Source organism: Columba livia, chromosome 2 (assembly GCF_036013475.1).
Source record: "Columba livia isolate bColLiv1 breed racing homer chromosome 2, bColLiv1.pat.W.v2, whole genome shotgun sequence".
Classification (NCBI taxonomy): domain Eukaryota; kingdom Metazoa; phylum Chordata; class Aves; order Columbiformes; family Columbidae; genus Columba; species Columba livia.
This window is the reverse complement of record NC_088603.1, coordinates 12,167,543-12,194,848: the sequence shown is the minus strand read 5'-3', so window position 1 is coordinate 12,194,848 and position 27,306 is coordinate 12,167,543. Positions and strand designations below refer to the sequence as shown.

At 43.5% G+C, this 27,306-nt stretch overlaps 2 protein-coding genes across 5 annotated transcripts in view; one reads left to right on the top strand and one right to left on the bottom strand.

The window, feature by feature from the left end:
- Positions 1-10,733, bottom strand: part of WDR37 (WD repeat domain 37) — a 48,871-nt gene extending 38,138 nt beyond the window's left edge. The window contains exons 1-3 of one of the 3 annotated variants that reach the window (XM_065050502.1): positions 9,514-10,733; positions 4,328-4,359; positions 360-537 (exon numbers count right to left, since the gene is read on the bottom strand). In XM_065050502.1, the coding sequence (XP_064906574.1) occupies positions 360-497 (138 nt within the window). In that variant the 5' untranslated portion in view covers positions 498-537; positions 4,328-4,359; positions 9,514-10,733. Of the gene's footprint in view, positions 1-359; positions 538-808; positions 831-4,327; positions 4,360-9,513 lie in introns of those variants that run through there. The other 2 variants (XM_065050503.1, XM_021290131.2) reach the window with 2 other exon arrangements.
- Positions 10,734-13,132: 2,399 nt separating this feature from the next.
- IDI1 (isopentenyl-diphosphate delta isomerase 1) lies at positions 13,133-20,808 on the top strand. 2 transcript variants are annotated; one of them, XM_065050505.1, is made up of 5 exons: positions 13,133-13,360; positions 14,900-15,060; positions 15,953-16,045; positions 17,397-17,527; positions 18,651-20,808. In XM_065050505.1, the coding sequence occupies exons 1-5, from the start codon at positions 13,233-13,235 to the stop codon at positions 18,966-18,968; spliced, it is 831 nt and encodes a 276-aa protein (XP_064906577.1). In that variant the 5' UTR covers positions 13,133-13,232; the 3' UTR covers positions 18,969-20,808. The 2 variants fall into 2 exon arrangements, with proteins under 2 accessions (XP_064906577.1, XP_064906576.1); XM_065050504.1 differs by having other exon boundaries at positions 13,168-13,360; positions 14,897-15,060.
- Positions 20,809-27,306: the final 6,498 nt, after the last annotated feature.

Sequence of the window (27,306 nt, the reverse complement as noted above, 5' to 3'; positions counted from 1 at the left end):
GAAAAGATTCCAAATTTAAACTTATAACATCAAGAATCAGTCCTCAACTGTAAGAGGTGGGGGACAGGTGCAGAAAAATAAACAGGCTGTTTCTTTGTATTTCTTCATGGTTCTGTCATTCATGTAAGAATACATAAAGGCCAACAAAAAGCTCCACAGGTTTGAACACAACCTGAAACACTGTCAATATCTATGTCACCAGTCTCCAAAGACAGTCAACACTTAAAAGCAAAAATGTCTGCTGTTCCTGCATCTTTACTGGACATATTTCATTACTTAAGTTTATTTAATTTTGTCACATAGAAAACACATCATAGAAATGTTCAGGAAGTTACTCAAGCAGCAGCGTGTTCCCTTACCTGCCCTTCCAACATGTCTCTCTGCAGTCCTGCCCGTTCTTGCTCGGAACTGTTGGTTCTTCGGATTGAAAGGCTGTGCGATTTACGTTTTTGCTTTGCTTGGCGAGCAGATGCACAACTTCCACTTTCTATTGGCATTACTTCAAAAAAACAGCTTCACAGAGGCTCCTATGATAAACTAAGGACAAGTATTACACATTACAAATTGTTTTACCAAACTAAGCAGAGTTTTAAATTTTTTTCTCAGAATAGAAATATTTAGTTCTACTAAATTTTGGAGTTGTTTGGGGTGTCATTAAAGAGAAGGGATACCTAGTACTTGCAACTATTCTTCAAACAACATTAAGTTCAAAACCACATATGCATATACTTAAATAAAGTGAAATCACTTCTGCATTACTTAGTCATTAACCAACAAACCTCCACAAAAGGAAAATAAATTCCACTACCTTGCTCATTTTGGAGAACACCAGCAGAGAGAGCCCCAAAATGCTTCCAGGAAACAACTATAATGCACTGAAACTATATTGCACTGAAATGCATGCAAAATTAAAACCCAGCTGGAAAATGAAAGCAAACAGACATGATAATTCAGGGACACTGTCAGGTTAAAAACCTATTATGCAACATTGTGTTAGTATACAAAATTTAATAGATGTGCTTGTTTACACATAAGCAGAAATTAATTTTAATGACAGAAGTTCTGAGGGCTACTTTCCACCATTTTTGACAGCTTACGGTTTAACTTTCTTGGATGGTAACAGTGCCCAAGAACTGATGAGAAGAGTGAAAGTGCACCTGACCTACCAGGTGGTTGTTGGGTTTAACTTTGGCAGCTTGTTAAAGCCAAATATGCGTTTCAATAGTCTTAAAAACACCTGACAGTATCACCAATTAATATTACCATGCATGATCCACTGCTTTCCTGTGTTTAAGAAAAATCAAATTATGTCTGATTTCTTGCAAAAACATGAAGAATACATTCTTAGCTGTCAAAATCTTATTTTTTTTACAAACAATTACTGGATTTTTTTTTTTAATTAAACCTGATATTCAACAGAAATTTTTAGTTTCACGGGGTACCGGTTGTTAAACATTTCAAATGTCTGAGGACTGATTTTCAAAATTTTCCAATCATGAACACTGAGAACAAAATAAAAATTCATTCTCCAGCATAAATGATTTCTGAAACAATTACAACTTAACACAGCTGCAATAGTCTGCAGAGAAATAGGAGAGCAGAGTTGGCAAAGCTAACAAGGCAACTGAGCTTCCTTGTAAATAAGTTGATCAGAGAAAATTTAAACCAAAGCCAAGACCAGTTCCAATTTAAGATCCGCCAACACACTAGATCTCAAGCTAGGAATGAGCACCATCGCTGTTAACAAGACTAGGCATTAACCAGTTTGGCGGTTTTAACATGGTATTTTCAGCTTTTTAACATATCATAAAGCCAAGGAAAAGTATAACTTACTAAAAACGCAGTATGCACCATGAATAAAACAGCTTTAAATTTGCTTTGGTTTTTATATCACAAAATGAAAATATGTAAAGATACATAAACCATACTGGATTTAGTGAAGGTTCTGATGCCCATCCAACCTCAAATTTTCTCACTGAAAAAACTAGTATTTTGATTAGCTTCTGACACAAATTAGTAACCTGACACAAATCCCATAGTGAATCTAAAATAAAAATCAGGTTGCACCAGTACCTTCTACTGCACTGAAATGATTTTGTTCATCTCCTCTGGAATCTGCACAGTCCTCCGTTGTACCTAATCCCATCAGAGCTTTTTATGTGTGATTAATCAGTAGTAACTAATTAGCTATGTTCACAGATTAAAGAAGAAGATATAGAACTACCATTAAGTAGTTTCTTATTTGACTGGATTTCATTTTTCACTGTGGCTAGACTCCTCTACCGTAGAAAGCCCAGCCCATAAATAACTTATTGCCAATTTTCTGGGCTTCACTAAGTATCTCCCAGTTCGAAACAGGTTCTCAGTGCTCACATTTCTGCTTCTCTTCAAAATATGATCAGATCCCAAACATATGTATGCTCTCCTCTCTTCCACCCTTCTTCCCATCTCCCTTGGGAACCACTTTTTCAGTGTCTTCCAGTTACTGGTTTCTGCAGTGTTTGGGTTTACTTTTTAAGGCCCAAAGCACCAAACTGTGTGCATGCACACAGATGTGTTAAACAGTTTTATATCTATGCATACACACAGTTACATATAATCACATAAATCAGTTAACACTATTTCACTTATGCTCAGTGAAAAAAAAGATCTCATTTCTAATTGCTGCCAGATATAGTTCCTGAGTTGTAGTTATACACATAGCTGTTAACATGGTTTATATTTTCTCCATATCAGGTGTTGTTTTAACTGTCTTAACTTCCATGTGCCCTCTGCTGACAAGCTCTTCCATTTTAGAGGACTTTACCAAGAAAGACCCTTTTCTGAATTGCTTCATGGAATCACAGAATGGTTCAGTTTGGAAGGGACCTCCAAAGCTCATCTCGTCCAACCCCCTGCCATGAGCAGGGACATCTTCAACTAGATCAGGTTGCTCAGAGCCCCGTCCAGCCTGGCCTTGAATGTCTCCAGGGATGGGGCATCTACCACCTCTCTGGGCAACCTGGGCCAGGGTTTCACCAGCCTCACTGTAAAAATTTCTTCCTTGTGTCTAACCTGAATTTCACCTCTTTAGTTTAAAACTATAACCCCTTTTCCTGTCACTAGAGGCCCTGGTAAAAAGTCCCTCCATCTTTCTTATAAGCCCCTTTAAGTATTAAAAGGTCATAATAAGGTCTCCCCAGGGACTCACCTTTTCCAGGTTGAACAACCCCAACTCTCACAGTCCTTCTTCACACCAGAGCTGTTCCAGCCCTCAGACCATTTTTGTAGCCATCTCCTGGACCTGCTTTAAAAGGTCCATGTCTGTCTTGTACCATTACTTAATGGATACAATTGGCTTTCTGGGCTCCAAGCACATAGTGCTGCCTCATAATTTATTTTTCATCCACCAGTACCCCCAAGCCCTTCTCTGCCAGACTCCTCTCAATCCTTTCATCCCCAGTCTGAACTGATATTGGGGATTGCCCCAACCTTGCACCTGACTTTGTTGAACTTCATGAGATTCACACAGGCCCTTTCCTCAAGCCTGTCAAGGTCCCTCTGGATGGCATCCTGTCCCTCAAGCAAATCAACTGCACCACTCCGTATCAGTATGTACAGATTTGGCAGCTATACATTCTATTATGTAGAATTTAAAGGGACACAGTCATAAGCATGAAATAACATTTTTACACAGTGAAATTCTCACATTAACTACACAGAAGTTTCCACTTTCCCAGCTCATAAACAAACAGAAAAGAGGAGGTAAGAAACGCCCCCATTCCAGTATCTATTTGGTAGCAGCACTTCACCTGCAGCCAGTGCCATTGCCAGGAATTGCAGTCTCCTCATGCACCAGCATGACCACGTCGCTCATGCACCGCTCTGGGGAGAGCAAACATGCACCCCCTCCCCAGGCCTGCGAGGGGCTGCACACAGCCAGGGATACGCTGCAACCACAGAGCTGACAAGCAGGCATGTGCCTCCAGAGGACAGGGAATGAGAAGCTGGAGGGAACGAGCTTCACTGCCTTTAATATCGTTCTAAATTCCACCAAATAGCCTTATACACTTTCAGTAAGGGAGCGATACTTAAAGTTTTTTAGACCCAGGATGGAAATTCATTTTTTTAAAAAAAGTGTCCCTTTAAATATTAACTTTATTTTGACAATTTCAGAACTAATTTGATGCTAATTGCAACAGTAAGAAGCAACAGGTTTTTCAGGAGGAGATTTCATAAAACAGATCCTTGGCAATATGATGTTAAAAAAATAAATAAATAAGGTGCTCATTTCTAGCAGTTACCTGATTCCCCTTATTATGTAAGGTTTTCAAACAATGAAAATTACCTGTCCAGAATATCAGTGTCATGTTACATATCCTATGAAAACCATATTAAACATTGATTAGTGAAACAATCAGTAGTATACAAACCAGTCAAAGTCTTTCACATTTTTTGAAACGTTTGTAGTTTTGAAGGACGGGAAAGGGGGGTGAGGGAAAACATTAACACAAGTCAAGGCTAAGCACCAAATCTCAACCTAAGCAAGAAAAAAAGGCTTCAAAATGACCCATTACATAGTTAGACAGATGTAGTCAATGATAACTTTTGAGTGTTATAAATGGGTTCTGAAAAGATAAATTCACTTTCCTTCTGCTTAGTAATATTACAAGTAGGATGAAAAATCACCTAGAGGTATGGGGCTCTTGTTTCCTGAACCAAATAAAGGTGAATTCACAAAAGCTAAAAATTAGCAATCAAGAGTAAAAAAAAGCCAACCAAAAGTACTTTCTGACAGGAAAAAAAAAGGAGGGGTGAAATAGTTTTGTATTACTGAACTATATTAATTACAGGTGGTAGCTGACAAACACTGTACTACTAAAAAGTGAACTTCTGAGACATATTGAACTACCAATTGATTTGGAAAATGCTACATCTGCACAGTGTTCTTTATACAATGACCTGTGAAAGCCTCAAGAGAATGGTACCAAATGAATTTCTGACAAAGTTAATCAGCAGAAGTAGGGGAGAAAAAGATGTCCTAGAAAACACATAGACCATAGGTGATGACTGATTTCTGAATGCAAAGATACTTTGGTATTTAAGTTATGCTGCTTAATTAAACTCATAGCATATTTTACAGTGTCTTAAATTAAAGTTCTGCTACCTACCTTTCTGTAACAGACGTTATCATATAATCAGCCACAGGAAATATTTCCTCAGAGTAACAGTACAGACCAGATGTGTAAGAAATTACTGTTTTATTCAGCTACAACAGAGAAATGGCATCAAATAAAACTGCACACACTGGTCTTACTAGACTTAAAAATTCAGTGCAGCAAACAACTTGCCTACTTCTATTCTTGAATAAGGAATAAGCAGACTGCTGAAAGGAAAGAATTCCTGGGCTATGCATGCTGCTGAAGCCAGGGAGAAAAATGTGTTTTCAGAAGTGTCAGAGCACAGACAGAATGGCTACAGTATTGCATTTCCTTTTTTGTTCATTCAAGACAACACACAAGACTGTTACAGGAAAGTATCAGGAAGTTACAGCAGCAGCTCTTACACAAGATCTCCCTGCTCCATTTTGTTTAGAGTTGAGCAAAAGTAATACACACCACTTAAACGATTGTTTTTAAAAAAAAAACAAAACAAAAAAACACAGAAACCATGATTTTACTGTATTTGTGTGTACTTTTAGATCTCTTAGTCTCACATCTCCCATTTTCAAACATGGTTTAGAAAAAATGCCAGTGTATACTACATAAGAAACAAAAGCTTTTTACAATACTAATTTTTGCCTTGTGCAACATTAAAACCTTAAGATACAAAGATGCCAATTAACGTGGGGTTTTGTTCCACTTAAGGGAGGAGGGAAAGGAGAGAGGAGAATGATTACCATTATTAAGTTCTTAATTACATGTAACTTGGTTTGACAGCATTATTCATGAATTAAGGGAATTTAAGGATCAATGTCTGTCACTACAATCTTTATTAATATGCAAAGAAATCAAATTTAAAGGATTAAAACTTCCATTTTGAGGTCTTCAGTGAACAATTAGTTTCAAGGATGCTGTACATTCAAGTGCCATTAATTCAATGCAAGCTCCAAGAATACAGCACACCTGAGAAAGATCAGACTTCTTTATAAGACTAGTTGTTTTGCTAAAGATAAATATTTAGGAAACAAAACCATTCCAGATCATCACAGATGATGCTACAACCACTGATAAGTGTGCTCAAACCTTATGAAATCCACTCGAGCATTACAACATTCTTTTTTCTAAATTTAGCGCAGCATACTTTCAAACAAAACTGGACGTTCCTCAAAATATAAAAGGGGAAAGGATCCATCACTGAAAATGTAACAAACCTCCCTCTGACAGAAAGCATAGTAAAGAAGCTGCACCAATTAATTTTAGGTGTGTTATACAGCTGGAAATCAATAATAAGCTTTAACGCATTAGTAAGTATATACGCTAAGCAGCCTTCTAACATCAACATCCAAGCGTAAGCCAGCCCAGTTTTGCTGCCAGCAAGCTTTGATCTTGCTAATTCAACTATGTCAGCAAATGCTGCGATCACACCAAAATGCAGTGCAGACCCAGCCTGCCAAACAGTCTACTACAGCAAGAAATGTTACCCTCAACCATACAGACTTGGTTTAACTAATATTAGACAAAACCAGTAATTATCAAACTTGGATTTTTCTTATTATTGTTTAGAACAGAGAAGAAACCCACCTGCGTCCACTAATAACCATCAGACCAAGACCTGTTAAGTGAAATTGCTGATGTCCTGAAAGTGCATGACTTTCCTTCGTGATCTGTGCCACCTGTGCTCGCTGTTTCAACTAATGGTTCAAACTACTTACTGCTGGTTTAAACCTAAAATGTGTTTGAAGGCTGCTCTATTTCCTTGGCTGTTTCAGCTCCCATTCCTGTATTAGCTAATCCCTCATAGCCCAGCAGTAGTCTGCATGCATGCACAGGTATGCAAATACAAGACCTGAGGGTGAAGAATCCTAAGGAAGTTAACGAGCAAAGGCGGTTTAACCAGATATTTGTTTAAGGAAGCACTCACCACAGAGGCCAGAATCTCATTGTGCTAGGCTCTAAACAAGCAATATTTCAGCACTCATTACTGATATACTAGATAAATTCCTATTATGCTTTTATGCAGAGTGACCTCTAATATCATTGCTCTTCATTTGGGAATATATTACTTGCTAATAAATTTAAATCTTTTACTGCTTAAGACACAAAACACCAACAAAAGCAAGTAACTTTGACATTAACTATAATAAATTTTACAAGCTTTTCTGAAGCAGCAATAAATATCCTTAGCACAGGACATTCTTGAAGCATTACCTCATACAGCTACCACAGAGCACCACATCTTCCAAGAGTACATGTAACAGCACCACAAGTACCCAGCCCTACCGTCTCGGAACACTAAATCTCAAAATAGTCAGTAGGTATTATTCCAAGATGAGAAAATAACAAATCACCCTGGCTTGTCAGGAAACCATCCCAATATCTGTCCATTCCTCAGTGGTCACGTGTGGAGTACTAACAAACCCTCTCTGCAGATGTCTGAAGCGGTGGCCTGCAAAACAAGCCCCTCACCGCAGCCTTCACCTCACAAGACAAGCTACTAGTCTTAGTTCCAAGACTTAAAAACTCCATCACATAAAATGATCCCAATCTTATCTCAAACATATAAAATGCAATACCACTTAACTTGTAGTACACAACACATGCTAGTTCTGGTTTGCAATTTCTGGATTTTGTGAGAAGTAAGCTTATTTTAAGACACTATCAACACACTCACAGTATTTCTCCCATGACTGTACCAACAATCTCCAGCATTTCAGTGCATACAAGAGACCGCATCCTTTAAACAAGTTCTAAATTTGGAAGAAAGATGGAGAAAGGCCATGTCTATATTAGAGAGACAGCAGAGTTACCTTTAGATTTAACATGATAAAGCTAGTATAGGGACAAATGTACACACAAACAACTGGCACTATTAAAAAAATCCCCACACATACACATTACACTGGCCTCTGCCTCAAATTCTAATGTTTGGTGCAGGCACCTTTTCTTAAAATAATTGCCCGTGTCCACAACACACATAGGTACATTTGAAGTTATTACAATAAGACACGTTAGGGCTGACACATGCACACACAAGATCTTATCTAATGTAAACTACTCATTAGAAAACATACTTGAGGATTCTTGAGGTTACCAGCTCACTTTCAAAAACATCACATAAGAAATGCCAACAGTAGGCTTGCTTGGAAAACAGTTTCAGAAATTCGCCTAAGGAGAACAATCCTGCTGAGATGTTGCAAAATGGGTGCCTGAACAATAGACATTTGTATAATTTCAAGGTGTACTCAATGACACTGAATCACCTTCAAAGAAGCTGTTCCACCAGTTCTTTACATAAATATTCCAAGAATTACTGTTACAGAAATCATACTTTCAAATGCTATAATGAAACAAACTTTGATAAGCTAGAATACGTAACAAGAGGGATAAAAACACAGGCAGAAGCTTCTCTTTCCTCACAAACACCAAGATGTCCTTGAACAACGGTTCAAGGCTTAACTTGAATAAGTTTTCCTCATCTTTGCATAAACACAATTTAATTTCCTTCTAAAACTATAACCTAACATCTACTCAACCTCTGAACACATTAAGCACATTAATTCTTCCCTCAAATTTGTTTTCATCTCTTTAGCCCAGGAAAAGAGAGAAATACTGCAAATGGCTCTTCATATACATAATTTTTACCCATCTCAGGCCTTTCCACGTCACCCTGCTGCCAAAGGCCAGATCTACCCCACCACAAACAGCACTTCCCTTCCTCATGCACTTGTACCCCAACTTCAGAGAACCTGGGCGTTTCATTTTTACTCCCTTTTGTGCGTGTGTCAGAAGATCTAAACTCAGCCTGGAAACTAATGAGGTCCTACAATTGGTCTGTCCTCAGGCTATGCAGTAGTACACAAACAAAGTTAGTGAGCAGAGCCTCCTCAGCAGGCACCCCCGGGTTCTCTCTCTGCAGACCTGACAGCAGCCTCACAGACACGGGCTGCCAGCGTTAAAAATAAATAAATAAATAACATTTTTTAAAAATATAGTAATAATAATAATAATTGCAGCATATAGAAGAGGAAGAAGGGCAGATTTTCAGTTATTTCGGATTTTAAGAACGAAGGTGCCATCCATTTGACGCGGAAACAGCCCGGAACAGGACGGGGGTGCGGAGCAGAGCCCGCTCCCCGCTGCGGGCCTGGAGAAGCGGCGGCCCCGCGCAGGGACCGCCCGCTGCCCGCGCTTCCCCCAGACCCCTGCCCGGGCCCGGCCCTTCCCCGCCGCTCCCCGAGCCGGGCCGGGCCCGCCCACAGCTCCGCAGGGAACCAGCTGCCGCCGGCTGCGGGGGTCTCGCTGGGCGGGAAGATGGCGGAGGGTCTGCGCGCTGCTGTGAGGGGAGAGGGGCGCTGCGGCCCTCCGCACTCACCTGTCAGCCACAGCCGGGGCGGCGGGCGGGAAGGGGCAGGGCCGCAGGCGGCGGGGGGAAGGAGGAGGAGGAAGGCGAAGGCGGGAGGGGCGACGGTGGCAGCGACGACCCGGCCCCGCGCTCCGGCAGCGCCGCTCTGCTGAGGAGCCCCCGCCGCCACATCCGGCGGCGGGCGGAAGCAGCGCGCGGCCCCCGCTCGCCTCCATGGCGACGGGCCGGGCAGCGCCAGCCGCGCCTCCCGCCCCGGGGCTCGGAAACTGCACCGGAACGGGGCAGGAGCCGCCATCGGACGGCTCGTTCGGGGTCCCGGTAGATCGGTACCTGAGCCGACAGGCGCGGCACTGGAGCTGAGGTGCGGTAACGGACGCGGAGCCACCACACACACGCAGAATCACCAGTATGGCAGCAGGGCCCTCAGACTGGGAGGAACGGGGGCCAGGGGCTGCACCACCACCACCCCGTGGATCCAGCAGTTGCCCTCCAATTCTGCACCTCCTAGGTATTAATGCTGACATTTAAAAACCCGAGTTGTGTTTCATCCTAACTACTGCCCAAGTGGACCGAGAAGGGAGATTAAACTTTCACAAAATGCCAGTGGAATTCCTTGGTGTTTTGTTTTGAATGGGGAATGGCTGGAAAATACTGGATCTGGGCTGTTTGCGCTTCATCTGCAGACAGTATGACAGAAACAGCGAATCAAAGCTAACCACAACATTCAGCAAGTAGGCTGTTCGCTTTGAAGCTTACAACACATAATTGAAATGTGATTAATTCCTTTGCTCCTTAACACTTAGAAGAAGCCTTCACATAAAATTCTTATTCATTGTAACAGATTGTGAAAGTCAAAAGAGGCCTTTGCCTAATTATTTTCTCTTCCTGCAGATCTATCTAGCTGCCTCAGAAGAGGTCTGTGAAAAGGCCACAAGAGTATGTGCCTCAGAGTAAAGGCTGAAAATACATTTTCTTTTCATGTACTTCCCAGCTACAAGTATGCCTGCAGTTCTCTTTGGTCTTCATTTTCCTTTCTGCCTCCTTTTGTGCAGTAAGCTTAATTGCAGCTGTATTAACACAGGCAAAAATAGTGTGTTTTACCCACTTACTAGCATATTTTTCATCACTAGAGGTCATTCTACAAGGTAACCAGCTGTACTGTTTGAGATGTTCCCATAATTTTAACCTTTTCCCTTCTTCAAAGCCACCAAAAGAGAAGAGAGCAAAAAGAAAAGCTAAATGGCTTTAAGGAGGGGAAAAAGAGGGAGACAGAACAGGCAAAAGAAGATGGACAAAAGGTAGAACAGAGTTGCTTGGAAGGAAACCTAAACATAACCTGACCAAGTGCCAGTTTGCTGCTATCTATTCTCTTTATAGCTGGAGCAGCTGCAGCTCCCACAGTTGCCTTAGCCAAGTCACAAATTCAGTCCTCAGCTATCCAGTTCCTAACTAAACATTTAAGCCTCATTACTCCTACCAAAATTACTTCATCCTAATATAATTCTGCTGTACCATAACATTTTTATCTCCAAGAATACACACTGGAGAACACTTGGCAACATTCTTATTTTCTGGAGCAGCTCACTGTCTAGCAGCAGGGGGCAGTACAGAGATCACAATTTTTTTTCATGAAGAAGAAATGCAAAATACTGCCATATGGAAAGACAGGGGCTTAAACAACTTTTCACTTGATATGGGGTGTCTCTCACCTGAAAATGAACAGGCCTTGTATGGATCCAGATGCTTTTCCATGAGAAAAGAATGGCAAGTGGCTTGTTGTCACTCACCACATTACAGGTTTGGTTTTGTCATGGTACTACGGGAATAGCAGGCACTGTGTAATGTATAGGAACAAGTACAGAACAAAAGACTGCAACAAGCTACTAGATGTAAAACGAGGCATAGATAGCAGTGCAGAAGTCTAAGAAAACGAGGTGGAATACTAGTTATCATCTTACTGACAGCTGAGAAGCTTTTTAAATGGGCATTACTGTAAACAGAGTGGCAAAGTGTGGTTGTCCTGGGTATCACACCTTCCAGACCTACTTGTGCACCCATGACTAGACTTGAAAAAACAAGATACAAAGTTTAGGAAGCCAGCAACAGAACAAATAATAATTGAATCTCTCAAATCAAGATTTTCCAAACCTGTAAAAGTAGCAGGAAAAAGCAAAGCCTCCTGTCCAGACCTCCAACCAAAAGAAAGAAAAAACAGATCTAGAGGAGAAGAGCACTCAAAGGCTATTTCTTCCCTCCTACAGGAAACCTAATAACTCCTTCCTAAAAGAGCCAGTTCCTGTATCGTTAATCATCACCTTATGCTATACAAAAATATTTGGAAGCCATCCATCATAGCACTCTTTCCATCTGGCCTGAGATAGCAAAACTAAATGCAACTGGAACATCCTACTTATATATATAGCATACAAGTATTACATTTTTACTGCAAAGCCTTCTCTGAAGCGAGCTGAAGCAAACCAATTTCCTGAAACAAGCCTTTTAAAAGATTCAAGCAAACAACAGCAGATTAGTTAGGACCGTCAAGTATTTACCTCTCAATTCAGGTAAAACCCAGCCTGCTGTTTGCTGTGCACAGAAGTGTATCACCTAGACAAGTGTTTTTGGAAGAGCTGTGACTCCAGGGCAGGAGTAGACTTCCAAAATGGATTCTTCAGGGAGACAAGGAACAAGGATACTGAAGAAGGGTGAGCTGGAAGCCTTAAACATTAGAACAGGAAGCTTAACAAGAGGCAGATTGGATGTGAAGAGCGGGGATAAAAAGCCTTAATTTTCCTTGGGTAATTGTGTGTATCTGGGACTACCCAATCTCAGCGGTTCATCTTGACATCTTGTCCATGCTTCCTATCCAGAAACTGGTGGTTTTTTCTCTATCCCCCTAAGAACTTAATGAGCAAGACAATTTCAGAACTCAACTAACACATTAACTGTCTTCTACAAACCGTAGCTGCAATGAAGGAGGGAAGACAACTGGCCAGCGTTCCCCACCCCAAGAGTGCCGCAGGCTGTGACCTGTGTGCACACACTGAACCGCTTTAGTTCAAGGGATGTTACTGTGGAGCAAAGAAAAACATCCAAGATTAAACATGCTGCCAAAAAGCCCCTCGACTCTACAGCCTCGTGATGATGGCATCTACCTGCAAGAACGGCCCCAGAACTGATCAGAAATTACTGTTTTCACAGATGGGTGAAAAGACAAACAGCAGTGTTCAACGCTAGAATACTCAAACCTCCTGATTATCAACACACACACAAAAAAAAGGCGCCTTTCGTCTCTGCAAGTCACAGCAACACCACGCTGTAGCGCAGTTCGTTCCCCTGGTAAAAGCCCGGAGGCCGCTCTCCAGCGCCGCCCGGCCCATCCCCGCAGGCCCGGGTGTCGCTCCGAGCCGGACACCGGAGCCGCCACCCGTGCGGCCGCCGCCAGTGAGGGGCCCGCTGCCCGCCTGCCGGAAATAGCTGAGCACACTGGGCGGGGCTGCGGCGTGACCCTTTCCGCCGCTCCCACTGGCTAGCTCGCCGTTATCCCTTCATCGTATTGGCCGGTGCCTTCAAGTAGCTGCGCTGCGGTTGGCTGCGCCCGACGCCTTTCCACTCTGTCAATGTTAGTCCCTCCTCCTGGGCAGCCCGCTCTGCAGTGGGGCGATCGGGCGATGCGGTGACGTCGGTGTTTGAGGGCGCTGCCATTGGCGGCAGCGGCGTGACGGGCGATGTGGCGCGTGCTGCGCCGGGCCCTTAGCGGCGGCCGCCGCGGAGCCGCCGTCCCCGCGGGGCAGCGCTGCCACCGGCCGCTCGCGTCCTGCGCCGTCCTGTGCGGGGGGAAGGCCCGGGCCCACAGGTGAGGCAGCGGAACGGAGCGCGGCGGCCGCTTCCCGCGGGGGAAGGGGCTGCTGAGGGACGGGGCTGGGCAGAGGGGAGCAGAGGCGGCTGCTGAGGGGGCGGTGGAGGGGTGCGCGGTGGGAGCTGAGGGGAGCGTGTCTGCGGGGTGTGGGAAGTGCATGGGCTGCGTGTGCTGGGCAGGGAGCCCTCGGCTCTTGGTTCTTAACGATGGCGGGGGGGAAAACCCATGCACCTGCTGTCACAGATTCACAGAGTGTCTCACGTTGGAAGGGACCCAAAGGGATCATGGAGTCCAACTCCTGCCCCGCACAAAACCGCCTACAACTAAACTGTATCACAGAATGTTTGGGATTGGAAGGGACCTCAAAAGATCATCTAGTCCAATTCCCCCACCGGAGCAGGAACACCCAGATGAGGTTACACAGGAAGGTGTCCAGGCAGGTTTGAATGTCTGCAGAGAAGGAGACTCCACAACCCCCCTGGGCAGCCTGTTCCAGGCTCTGTCACCATCACTGAGAAGAAGTTTCTAATAATATTTAAGTGGAACCTCCTGTGTTCTAGTTTGTACCCATTGCCCCTTGTCCTATCATTGGTTGTCACCAAGAAGAGCCTGGCTCTATCCTCGTGACACTCATCCTTTACATATTTATAAACATTAATGAGGTCACCCCTCAGTCTCCTCTTTTCCAGGCTAAAGAGCCCCAGCTCCCTCAGCCTTTCCTCACACAGGAGATGCTCCACTCCCTTCATCATCTTCGTTGCCCTGCGCTGGACTCTCTCCAGCAGTTCCCTGTCCTTCTGGAACTGAGGGGCCCAGAACTGGACACAATATTCCAGATGTGGTCTCACCAGGGCATATAAGTAGAACCATTGTCCCTACTTTCCCTGAAAATTGGTCCCGATTCCTGCAGCCTGCCACAGTTTTGCCACCTGCATCAGTCTCCCTCACTGGGGTCTGAACTGAGTTGGGTCGAATGTTGTTCATGGATTTTGGTTCCATTTGAATGTCATTTGAATTTCAGCTCCCATGGCAGTGCTAACAGGCTTGCATCTCACCTGAGGCTGTGAATAGTGAGCTTTAAAGAGGGTAGCGAGAGCTGAACTAAAACCAGAACATAATACAGACATCACTAAGCAGAAAATACAGAGACATCCGGTATGGGGAATGTAACCCGGCAGTGTGTGCAGGGCACACGTTGGCTGTGGGGTGACACAAGGTGAAATTTGGCCTGGGTGAAATCTGACATTGGATTTCTTATACTACCAGCCCACTTGGCACATCTGTTCTGCAGCAGCTGCTGCATGGAGCTTCAAAGAAACAAAAAAGAAATCTAAACACCTACACGTCACATTGCAACATTTGGTATTGTGAGTAGGAAGTTTCAGAAATCCAAAGGCATGTAAAACCCCAAAAATATAATTGGTGCATGATTTAAGCTGTGTTGGACACCTAGATTTTTGATTATTTCTCACACTCTGCCCAGAACCTTATAGATGTTAGTATTCCTGAATGACTCTTCATTGTTTTTTTCAGCAGAACGTGTGCTGCCATCACGATGCCTGAAGTAAACACAGATCACCTGGATGAGCAGCAGGTGCAGCTCCTGGCAGAGATGTGCATCCTGATTGACGAAAATGATAATAGGATTGGAGCAGATACCAAGAAAAACTGTCACTTGAATGAAAATATTGATAAAGGTACAGCGTGCTTACCTTCTAATAGAACCCTTAAGTTGATTGAATATTTTCCGAAATATAGCCATTATTAAATTAAAGCCTTAATCTCAGGTGCGTGTTGATCAAACCAGAGCAAGTACTTACCACACCCCTGTCCTCCCCCAGCATACAATACTGCAATGTGGAGGAACACACCACTGGAGAGAGAAATGTATGATTGTGGATATAAACTGTATGTCTTGATAAATAGTTTGGAATCACATTTTTATGATAAAACAGTATTGTTTCCTATTATAGAGACATGATTCTATGTAGGCTTTCCTAAAGAATGCCACTTGCTTTGTTGTCATTCTCACTGATCGTGGTTTTTATTTGAGGTTGGTCCTATTCATGAATCTCTCATAGTAGTTTGGGATCTCCTTTTCTGTACTCAGGGGGAAACATCTTCCTGGAGACTGAGGAATAATAAACTCTAAAGATGCAGAAAACAGCAATGGTACCGTTTTTGAGGGAGCCTATTGTACTCTTGCAATTCCTGAAGCGTCTTGAAATTCCTTACAGTTTTTTAGGAATTTTTAAGTCATGACTTTTTGATAGTTAATTTATGGATGCTGAGCCCTCCTTAGAAGCTTGCCAAAATGTGCATCTTCACAATGGTGAACTGATTAAGTAGGACTCTTCCATTGTATTGTTGTTCTTAGCACTTTTCTGATTTCATAATGTTTTGCATAAGCTGACATAGAAACTTAAATAATAACTCTGAGTTTTTTTATCAAATCCTTGTTCTTTAACATATATGAATTTTAACATAGGTTACCCCAAAATAAGGCATTCAAGCCTTTAAACTGTCTTCATATTTTTTTTTCTCCACTGTTAAATAGCTCTCTGTGTTTGTTTGTTTGTGTATTTTTAGGTTTACTGCACCGAGCTTTCAGTGTTTTCTTATTTAATACAGAAAATAAACTATTGCTGCAGCAGAGGTCAAATGCAAAAATTACATTTCCAGGTTAGTAATGAAATACGTTGTATTTACCAAAATGTTTTCTTTAAATCAATATTTTTAAAATACACCGGTCTAATCTTGCAGTGTAACTCATTCTGAGGTTTTAGAATTCACTACTTTGGAGAGGAGATACTTCTAAATATTTCTAAGAGTTCAAGATGTACTTAGCATGTGGATGAAGTGAGTTAATGGGAACACCAGCTTATTGTTCTGCATGTTGTTGGGAAATGATTGTTCCCCGAGGTGTTTGATCTTGTTTATGCCAGTGCAGAGCCTGGAGACGTGTTTAGTGGGGTTGGAGCCCCTGCTCTGATCACTGTGGAGAGTTCTCATTGCACCCGTGAAGACGGGCAATCGATGTGTAGTGGGCCCTGCTGCTTGGCAGCAGTTGCACTGTGCTTCAGTGAGATGTGGACCTTTATGTGTATGTCTTAACAAATGCCTTTTTACCTATAGAGGGGAGACTGTGTGGCAAAACTATGTAGTGCGTTGTTTAAGACTCCTCAACTGTTACTATCAAACGCAAATGGAAAGGCATAAAAATAACATGTGGAAGGAAAGAGAAGTAGTTTACACAAGGTGTTGGAGGACTCATAAGGCTGTCTGTTTCAGAATTTTGGATGGAAAACAAATTCAGGTGTTTCTAACCCTCTTCAACTTGAGGGAGAGACACCTATTTTTTCTTCTAAGGGAATTTTTGCTTTGGAGATTGTTTAAAAAATTGTTTTTTCCTTGACTGCTAACTAATCAAAATGCTTGAGTGTAGTCAGGTTATCTGACTCTATTTTAGATGCTTTTGAGCTAGACCTTTGCAGATAAAAGGTTGGCCGATCACAGTTGTTTTACATAACTGGAAGTAATTTTTACTGTACTTGCAACAGAGTACAGAGGATCTGTCCTTTAAACACAGCATAAACTGCTTATTTACTTCTGCTTACTGTCAGCTGGTCTTGAAGCTCTAGGAGTATTTTCAACATTTTATTGCAAATAAACTCCCAAAAGTAATTTTAACTAGCATTTGCAGGATAAACAAGGTCTTCATAAACTGGCTGTGTAAGTAGATGCTATCTCAGCTATGAGAATGTGTGTTTTCATGTGCATCAAACACTAACCTGCAAAGTAGTACCTGGTAAAGGCAAATCCTGGTGCAAACTATGTAAGGAAAAATAGGAGGTGAAAATATCCTCCTTCCTCCCTGCCCCTTCTCTGCAAAGGGAAACAAAGCTCTGATGTGTTGTATAACTGTTCTATGTCTTTAGTGGGTTTTTTTAGTGTGGTGTGGTGGGTTTTTTTTAATGTTTTTTATTGATGCTTTATATGCGTTAAAAAATGTACTGATACAAACTTCTTGCAGATTGTTTTACCAACACTTGTTGCAGTCATCCCCTAAGCCATCCGCTAGAACTGGAAGAAAATGATGCCATTGGGGTTCGGAGAGCAGCGCAGCGGCGGCTGAAAGCAGAATTAGGAATACCCATGGAGCAGGTAAAGGGAGCGGGAGAAACAGGAATTCTTGCCAGTCTTTGCCAATTTACAGACTAAGTGCATCTGACAGATAGTGTCAGCCTGAAACCTGAAAGTTAATTTAATTTTGGAGATATAGAGAACTTAGTGAATTTGAGACTTCTTTATCTATATTCCAGAGTCTCAAAAGCTTCTCTTAGTAAATAGTATTTTAGAATATTACACTGCTCAAACTAGATACAAGCCAAAGAGTAAATTGCCCTGTAAGAAGGGGTTGTGTTGCTTTCATGTGTAACTGTGGGTGCCAGGGCAGGCTGTCCTGCTTTGTCCTACTGTCCCGGGGAAGGGGACGTGCCATGGTTCTCCAGGCCGATAGCTGAGTGTTGGACATGTTCTGTGTGGTGGGAGGGCGTCACTGTGAGCTGCTGCCATTGCCCATCTACAAGTCCCTCTGCAGTCCCCAGTGTTCTATGGGAAGAAGGGTGGTCTGGGCACTCGGTGCTTCTTGCAGAACAGTCCCACAGCCACTGCTGGCTGCTTTTCCCTCTGGTGGCACTTTGGAAGTGCACAGAGAGCAGGGGAAGCTGCCTCAATTATGCTCATGGTCAAAATCTCTTTCCGTGTTTTGTAACTGATTCCCTTTGGGTCATGGGACACAGGAGAAGCAGCACGCTGGTGGGAAACACCGTGGTTAGCTTGTCCCAGAACTCATTACCCGGTCTGCAACTTGCACAGATCCCTGGTAGAGCAGGCTTATGTGCAGTCTGTCCATGCACAGTTCTGACCTTGGCGTTGAGTAGTCACCAAGTCTTTTCCTTGGGAGCGGAGGGGTAGGTGCAGGTGTTCATGTTAGTCAGCACTTCAGTAAGTGTTTGTTAAGGTCTGGTAAACATATTTAAAACTTACTACGTAGAATAAGTCCTCTCAAAATTTTACAGGGTGAGCCAAATTAGAGAAATGTGCAATTAATGTCATCAAAGTGCAATAAATTTTTTTTTGTAGTAATTCTTTGCGAATAAGTACACTGAAATTGTACACTTGGGGGCAAAAATAATTGTTAACGATAGCTGATAGTTCTTCTGCAATGCCCAGCAGTGCAATTGCTGGTGTTCGGCACTGGCTCTGACAAGTGTTTTGGTTGTAGGTACCTCCAGAAGAAATCTCCTATCTGACACGAATTCACTACAAGGCCAAGTCTGATGGGATCTGGGGTGAACATGAGATAGACTATATCTTGTTTGTACAGAAGGACGTAACGCTGAATCCTGACCCCAATGAGATCCAAAGCTACTGCTACGTGACACAGAAAGAATTGAAACAGCTCTTGGACAAAGCCTCCAAGAATGAAGTTAAGATTACTCCATGGTTTAAACTAATTGCAGAGACTTTTCTTTTTAAGTGGTGGGATAACTTATCCAACTTGAACAAATTTGTTGATCATGAAAAAATACACAGGATGTAAATTGGGGGGGTAGAAGATACAGAAGGCCAGCAGCGATGTGCTGTCTCATTAACGCTATGGTAGCTCGTGACTCTTGGGTGCAGAAAATTGGTCCGCCTGGAGCATGTTTAACAAATAAGTTCATAGAGAAATGGTTGTAGCAAATGTTTTTTCTTCTCTCTTCACCTCCTCTTCCCCCCAGCCCTGTTTCTCTTACGTGAGTTAAGCTTGGTCTCATGTAAAATGGACAATGGTAACATAAATACCCCCTGGGTTCATCTTTCTCCATTACCTGGTACAATAGGAAAGACCCTCAGCCTGCATGTGCCGGTTTGCTCTTCCTTCTTGTGTAGCAGCACACGCTGGCCGGGGCTTCGGGCGCCCACCTCATCCTGCAGAGCTGGCACGTTCCCAGCGTCCTGGGGCTGCACCTTCTCAAACAACAATTAGAAATTAATTTGAGTTCTGCACTGATAATGAGAAGACGAGTTGCCTGAAGACAAAAAAATCAATTAATTCAAACTAATCAGGATGATTTTATTTGCAGAAAGCATGTCTCTTTAGCTACTGTATTCTATAATTAACCAAACACAGAAAAGTTCAAGTAGTTGGATTCTCTGTGTGGACCGAGTTTCACTTTGAAGTGCTGCAACATGTGTCATAGTTGATGATGATAAACACTGGGGGGTTGCTTTGGGTTTTTTTCCCCACCACCCTTTTCTGGTTAGTTGATGGCTGAGTACTGGAGGTCTCTTAAAAAATAAAAAGCGGGGTGTTAATTATACCTGATGTAATGATATCTGTTGTGTATAGGAAATAGCCTGGCTTTGGAGAGGGACATGCACCAGTGACTCTTCCCCATCTTCCAGAAAACAAAGGCATCGTGATCCAAGCTTGTCTTTCCTGCAACATCTACTGTAATAGTCATTCCCAGAAAACTCAATCCCCTTGAATTCTGGAATTCAGGATTGACAATTTACAGGCTTACGCTAGGTCTTAAGTTCACTTAATCAGAAACTGGATCAGGATGCAAGAACTAATCCTTTTTGATCTTGCAGTCAATTGCGAGTAACAAGTTAAATGGAAGGCTGTATTTAATAAGACAAATAATCAAGGGTATCTCAATTTGAATTAAAGGTTTTGGTTCTCCCTCCCCTCCAAAGAAAAGATTAATTATGATTTCTTCTGTTAGCACACTGCTGCCTCCATCTTCTCCCAGAGGTGTCTTGATAGAGGATGTTGTTCACGCCCCTTTCTCCTGGCATGTAAACCATGGCTGTAACTAGTCTGTGTCCGGCTACATTTTTCCAGGGGCAAACATTTCTGTTTTCAAAGCATCTCTAGTGGTTCAACACTGAGAGGTTTTGGTTGTTGAATTGATGAATTGTCTGGAAGTAAATGACGGTGGGTGAGGGAGCAGTAACGCAATGTAACAGCTCCTGAACTCAGCGCCATCAGCCATGTGACCTGGGTAATACCCTACATTTCAAATACTTTAAATATTTTTAAAATAAAATATTATCTTAAGATTAGGATGAAAATACCTAACTTAAGGCCTTGGAACGTTGTTGTCTTTCCAGACATTGAGCCACATGAAAAAATAATCTCTGCCGTTACTACACTATGAACAACACGATGCCTACTAGATGTCACTGAAGCAGCACAGTGCAGGGAGCGGGGCACAGATTTATTCTGACAACATTCTCTTTTTCTAGTTCAAAGGGCCAGCTTGGAGCAAAGCTGACAAAGTTATCCTGAAGTAGAAATAATGTGCGTAAGGAAGCTGAAAGCAAAGTTTTGCTAAATAGTTCTTCAAGATCCCTTTAAACTTTTGACAATAAAGTTTTTCTTGACATGGAAACTCTTTGCAGCGTTGTGTTTTTCATACTGAATTTATTACACAATGTAGATGAGGGAAACAATATGGATTTACACATAATGCTCCAATATGCTAAAGTTGACATCTGAGCACTCATCTTACCCTGTTGTATTTAAAGATAGTTTAAAAATAATGATTTAAGTATTCTTCCCCCTTACATTATTGAGTTTTTGTTTTACATGCATATTTCACTGGATTCCAGTTTAATCTTTAAAATTGGACATTTTGAGGGTGTTTGTATGGGAACTGCAGAAGATTGGGCGAGGAGGAGAAAGGTAAACACGCTCAAGTGACGCGCAGCTGGGGTATAAAGAAAGCACATACATCACACTAATTGTTTTACTGACCTTGTGTGCTTGACAAGTAAAACCCCTGTGTGAGATAACATAGGCCTGAGAGAAACCCTACAGTACCTTATCATGTCTGAGATTCCTGCTTTGTTTTGGGAAAGAGCAGAGCACCACAAGAGGCTGCATCTGCTCTAAGCCTTTGAATATAGGCGACCGTAGCCAGCCTAACAATGTTCCAGCAGGGCTGAACTTACCAACGCCTGCGTCCCCGCTTACGTCGCCTCTGCCTGGGAGCTCAGGTGCGGTTATGGAGATCCCCCAGGAGAGAGGTAACTAAAATAAAACTTGCCCTTTGCAATTGCATTGGTGGCCTCTGGCTGTTCTTGTGACGTGCCTGTGCTTGTGCACACATTATGCGTAGCCGGGGCTCGCTAGAAACAACCATGCCAGGGACAGGGGAGGCCTCACGGGTGGCTCCCCACATTCCGGGGTGGCCCAGTACGGAGCCCTGGGCCCCCGTGGCTGCTCTCCTCTATGAATTGGCTCCACCGGAGGAATGGCCAGAGATCGAGGAAGGGGGGGTGGTTACTCCCCAGGGAATTGAAGCGGCCATACTAAAGTTTCCATGGAGAGCAGCTTGCAAATCTTCTCGCAAGTTAGTGGGCAGATTGGGATGGCTATTTGTTGCTGGTCTTAGATCTCTTAACCGTGAAATTGTTGTATTACAGAGTAAAGTCGCAGATTTAGAGAAGGAAATCGTGACTTTAAAGGATGGAACCAAGACTTTGCGAGAGGCAAAGGTGATAGCGCATGAAGTAATTGCGTCTCAATCAGAGCGCTGCTCTGGGTTGCAGGACAAGGTGGACTGTTTGGTAGCGCGTATTGCTAATAAACGGCGAGATAAACATGGGTCACGTAGAGTTTCGATATCCGAGGTTCATGCTCTCACCATGAAACGCTCCTGGGATCCCAACGAATGGGATGGAAATATTTGCACTGCATCCTCAGATTCCGAAGTTGAATTTGAGTTGGATTCAGATTCAAATGGAAGGGATGTGGTGCAGGCACAACCCCTCATACAGATGATGGGAAAGCGGGAACAGGCAGATGGGGGGGTACAGCTTGCGCGTACTTCTACCCCCAAAGAGTTAAGAGAATTTTTGGAGCTTTACCAGCAAAAGAATGGGGAAGGTATATTGGAGTGGCTTTTGCGAGCCTGGGATAATGAAGCTGCATCAATCCACTTGTTAGCAGCTGAAAAGGATCTGTTATGTCCTATATCTAAGAATGATTCAATACAAAGAGAATTTGTCCAGCTGCGGAATATTAGAAATGCAGATGGACAAGACATTACCGCACCTACAGTATATCAGTGGTTGTGTGCAGCAGTTTTAAGAACACATACAGACCCTAGGGAGTTAATGCCATCCCTCGGAAGCTGGTTTACAATATCAGATGGTACCACTTTGCTACGGCAAATGCGAATGGCTCATGCATTGTTAACGGAGACTAGTCCAGATAATATACTGATCACAAGAAGTATCAGAATGGAGTTGTTGAAGAGAGCACCTGTCTCAGTGAAACCCTGCCTTATATCAACGATACAAGCTGCCACGGGTAATGTAGGTGCTCTGGTGACTGCCATGAAAGATCTTGAGACTATGCTCTCAGGACCCTCTGTCCGAATGGTGAACAATGGAAAGTCAGCAAAATCAAAAGGGTCTACAGCACAGGTGACCAGGAAACAGATGTGGCATGATCTTTTACAGGCTGGCGTCCCACGGTCAGAACTAAGTGGGCTGTCAACAGCAGAACTGTTTCGCTGCTGGCAGAAGTTAACACCTACAGCAAAAAGCCAGCCGTCTCCAGCCCGACAGCCCCCCCGCACCCTCCCTCCACCCCGCCTGCCGCTTCAAAGCAAGGCGCTGCTTGGCAGTTGCCTAAACAGCAGGACTGAAGGTTCGGCGGGTCCCCCGAGGTTGCCGCCACCGTAGCTTCCTGTCATGAGGGGGATCAGCGCCTTTATGTTCTCTTAATTATAGAGTGGTGGTCTGGAGGGATTTTGAATGTATTAGCTCTGGTGGATACGGGGGCTGAGGTCATAGTGTTACATAGTGATGTCAAGATCAGACACTACATCACAGATTTGTGGTTTGGGGGAACATCTGACCCCTGCTCTCTAAGCTGCTGTTACCCTCACAATCGCAAATGCCAAGCCATTTACCTCAACGGGTGCTGATTGCCCCAATTAAAGAATATATCCTGGGTACTGATGTCCTAGCAGGGCGGATGGTTGAAACCTTAAATGGTCGTTTTCTTTCGGCTCTCCCTGCACAGGATTAGCTACCCAGTCTGTAACTGTCTTGCGTGGATTCCCAAAATGGGATCCTGTTGTGCTGCCTGCACCTGCCAAGGCGGTGACTATAAAACACTATCACATCCCGGGGGGGAGGAAGAAATTACTGAGACTATTCAGGCACTCCAGCAAGTGGGGATCGTTAAACCGTGACAGATTTCAATAATCCTACCTGGCCTGTTCGAAAAACAGATGGCACTTGGAGAACAACAGTAGACTATAGAGAATTGAATAAACTCACCCCCACCCTTGCAGTTACACTGCCAGATGCGGTTACACTCATAGAAAAAACTGGCAAGAACTTATTGCTATGGAAAATGGTCCTAGATCTTGCTAATGCTTTCTTTTCAATTGCCATTGCCCCAGAAAGACAAGACCAGTTTGCTTTTACCTGGCAGCAAAAGCAACATACCTTTCAGGTACCGCCCCAAGGATACAAGCACAACGCCTTTATATGCCGTTAAATGGCAGCAGCTGATGTAGCATCATGGTCAAGTACTCTTACTGTATACCATTATATTGATGATCTCTTGCTTATGGCAGAGTCACAACAAGAAATTGAAGCAGCTGCTGAGTCATTGCAGTCACATGTGCAGAACTGGGGCTGGACAATCAATCCAAAGAAAATATAGGGCCCTAGTACCACTGTACAGTTCTTGGGGGTCATCTGGCATGGGCAGATTAAGGAAATACCAAATAAATGCAGCAGACAGTTCAGCAATTTCCTGTACCAACCACGGTAAAGCAATTACAGACCTTTTTTTGGCACTTCTGGGGTACTGGAGGACTTTTATCCCGCATTTGGCAATTTTAATGAGGCCTCTGCAGAAACTAACTAGAAAGAAGGCTCTCCGGCAGTGGACCAAACAACAACAAGAAGCTTTTGATGCCTGTAAAAGTGCCTTGATTGAACATGCATGATTACATACGCCCAGACAAGGATATCCTTTTGAACTAGAAGTAACAATTGTGGATGATGCAGTCTCTTGGGGATTGGGGCAGACGACTGGACCAAAAAAGCAGAAGAAACCCGTAGGGTTTTGGTCTAAAGCCCTGCAAGGGTCTGCTACTCATTATACCCCAATGGAAAAACAGATTCTGGCTGTTGTTTGGGCACTGCAGGAAACTGAAAGAATCACGGGTCAAGATAGTGTAACTGTACACACCCCCATAGCTATTCATGGCTGGGTTGCAGGTGACTCTGTCAGGGCCCATGCAGGAGAAGCTCAGGCAGCTATACACTGGAAATGGAAACACTATCTGCAGCAACGATTTTCACCAGGAAACTCACATGTGACTACCCCGCATGCCACCCTTCTTGGTGCAATATCATTTAATCATGTGCCTGCACTTGGGAAACCCTTCCCCTAGGAGACATTCCGACCTCTCCTGTGGAGGAGGCTCCCCCTTACGACCAGATAACAGAAGAGCACAAGAAGGGTGCCTGGTTTAGTGATGGCAGTGCAACATACACTGCAGCTGGACAAAGGCAATGGAGGGCGGTTGCGTACAGAATCACACAGAATCACAGAATCGACTGGGTTGGAAAAGACCTCAGAGATCATCGAGTCCAACCCATCGGGTCCAACTCCAGTCCATTTACTAGATCATGGCACTAAGTGCCATGTCCAATCTCAGTTTAAAAACCTCCAGGGACGGCGAGTCCAGCACCTCCCTGGGCAGCCATTCCAATGCCTGACCACTCTCTCTGTAAAGAATTTCTTTCTAATATCCAGCCTAAATTTCCCTTGGCAGAGTTTAAGCCCATGCCCCCTTGTCCTATTGCTGACTGCCTGGGGGAAGAGACCAATCCCCACCTGGCTAGAACTTCCCTTCAGGTAGTTATAGAGAGTGATGAGGTCACCTCTAAGCCTCCTCTTCTCTAGACTAAACAACCACAGCTCCCTCAGCCTCTCCTCATAGGTCTTATGTACGCTCCTTTACGAGACATAATAGTATGGCAAACGGGTGTGCAGGCCTCTAGTCAGTGGGCTGAACTGATTGCAGCATCCCTTGCTATCCTGGAAGAGAGGGCACATTATTTATATACTGATAGCTGGGTAGTATATAAAAGTCTCACAACTTGGTTGCCCTGCTGGGCCCAGGACAATTGGCATGTACAGAGATATCCTGTATGAGGGGCAGATATATGGCAACAAATTTGGCAGCATGTACAGACATCTTCTTTGAAAGTGAGATATGTTTTAGCTCATCAAAAAGATGACTCACTTGAGCCACAGAACAACAGAGGTAGATGAGATGACCGCTGCTGACATACATGCTCAGGCTTTACATGCACATATTGCTTGTGGTCATCGCTCAGCTTCTACTGCAAGTGCATGGGACGTTGCTCATAACCAAACCCCTTTGCCACTACATGTGCACATAATTGCGCTACTTGTACACGGTTACACCTGAGAGCACTATGTAGGCCGTGGGGACAGATAAAGTGTGGTCAGTGGGCTTTGAATACCTGGAAAGTTGATTATGTGGGCCCCCTACCCCCATCTAGGGGGTGGCAATATATATTCACTGCTGTGGATACAGTGTCAGGGCTATTATTTGCCAAACCCACTAAACATGCTAATCAGCATAATACGATTGAGGCACTAGAACAACTCATCCGTCACTACGGACCTCCCCATCAAATACAGAGTGACCAAGGGACACACTTCAGTGGATGTAATGTACAAGACTGGGCTCGAGGGTTAGGGATAGACCGGTTGTTTCACATTGCATATCATCCCCAGGCCAATGGTTTAATTGAAAGGATGAATGGGATGTTGAAGGAACAATTGAACAGACTAACCAGTATTAAAACTTTGCAACATTGGAGCCCACATCTGACTAAAGCAGTTTTTTTGCTTAACAGTCAGATTATCCATAATCAAACACCCTATGATCGCGTCACAACACCCCCAGTGCAAAACATGGTGCGGTTGAAATCCTTCTAGATGGCATTTCTCCCAAAATACTAACTACAGGGGAAATGGAATTATTCACCCCAATGGATTGCGAAGTGGGACCGCAACCTATTAATCTGGGTGTGAAAGTCCACATAACTCCTGAGAATGCTGCATGGTTGTGTACTCCGACTTCTCCTCTTATGTTGCATCCTTTGCTAACATCACTCTCGAGTTCTTGTATTTCAGGTATGTTCAATGACTACCTGTGCTTTGTCTAGAGGAGACAGCATTGGAACGCTGTTATTGATGTTGCGGACCCAACATCGTGTTGAAGTTCAACCTGAGCAAGCACAGGCCACGGCTTTCCAGTCTGTGTGGGTAATTACCCCACACCAGGTTGTCAAACCCAGAGTAATACTAGCTGAAGGAGCTGGAGCAACAGCATATGTATTATTAGAAGGAGAAGACACCCCTGTTTTCCTCCCTTATCACAGACTGGCTCGTCATACCTTGTAACCCTGTGTTACAAGTATAATATGCAGGACACACCTCCACAAGACTAACAGCTGCAGATCTCTTACTGTCATGTATTAACACAATAGTCCTGTTACAGATATGTATTGTGCCAAGGGTTTTTGTTTGGTTTTTTAACAGTAATGTTTCTCATTGTTCTTTCTCCTTGGGTAGGTAGTGGCTGAAGTTGCTGCCCTGATTTTAAGGCAAGTGCCGCTTCTAGACAGCTAATGAACAAGCCAGAATGGAAGATAACACCTAAATACTTGTGGGACTGACATGTAAAATGAAGCAATCCACTGACAGTGCCTGGCTGAAAGACTCATCTCATTCCTTGAGAAGATGGATGGGACGCCAGATGCAACCTATTATTGCACACATATATCTGTTCCTTTTCTCTCTTTATGTGTTTGTT

What these genes read in the sequence shown, in the direction of transcription:
- IDI1 (XM_065050504.1), top strand. Translation starts at nt 13,233, where the DNA reads ATGTGGCGCGTGCTGCGCCGGGCCCTTAGCGGCGGCCGCCGCGGAGCC. An exon ending in GGGAAGGCCCGGGCCCACAG is followed by an intron (nt 13,361 to 14,896) that starts GTGAGGCAGCGG and finishes TGTTTTTTTCAG; the next exon opens with CAGAACGTGTGCTGCCATCA. An exon ending in TAGGAATACCCATGGAGCAG is followed by an intron (nt 17,528 to 18,650) that starts GTAAAGGGAGCG and finishes TTTTGGTTGTAG; the next exon opens with GTACCTCCAGAAGAAATCTC.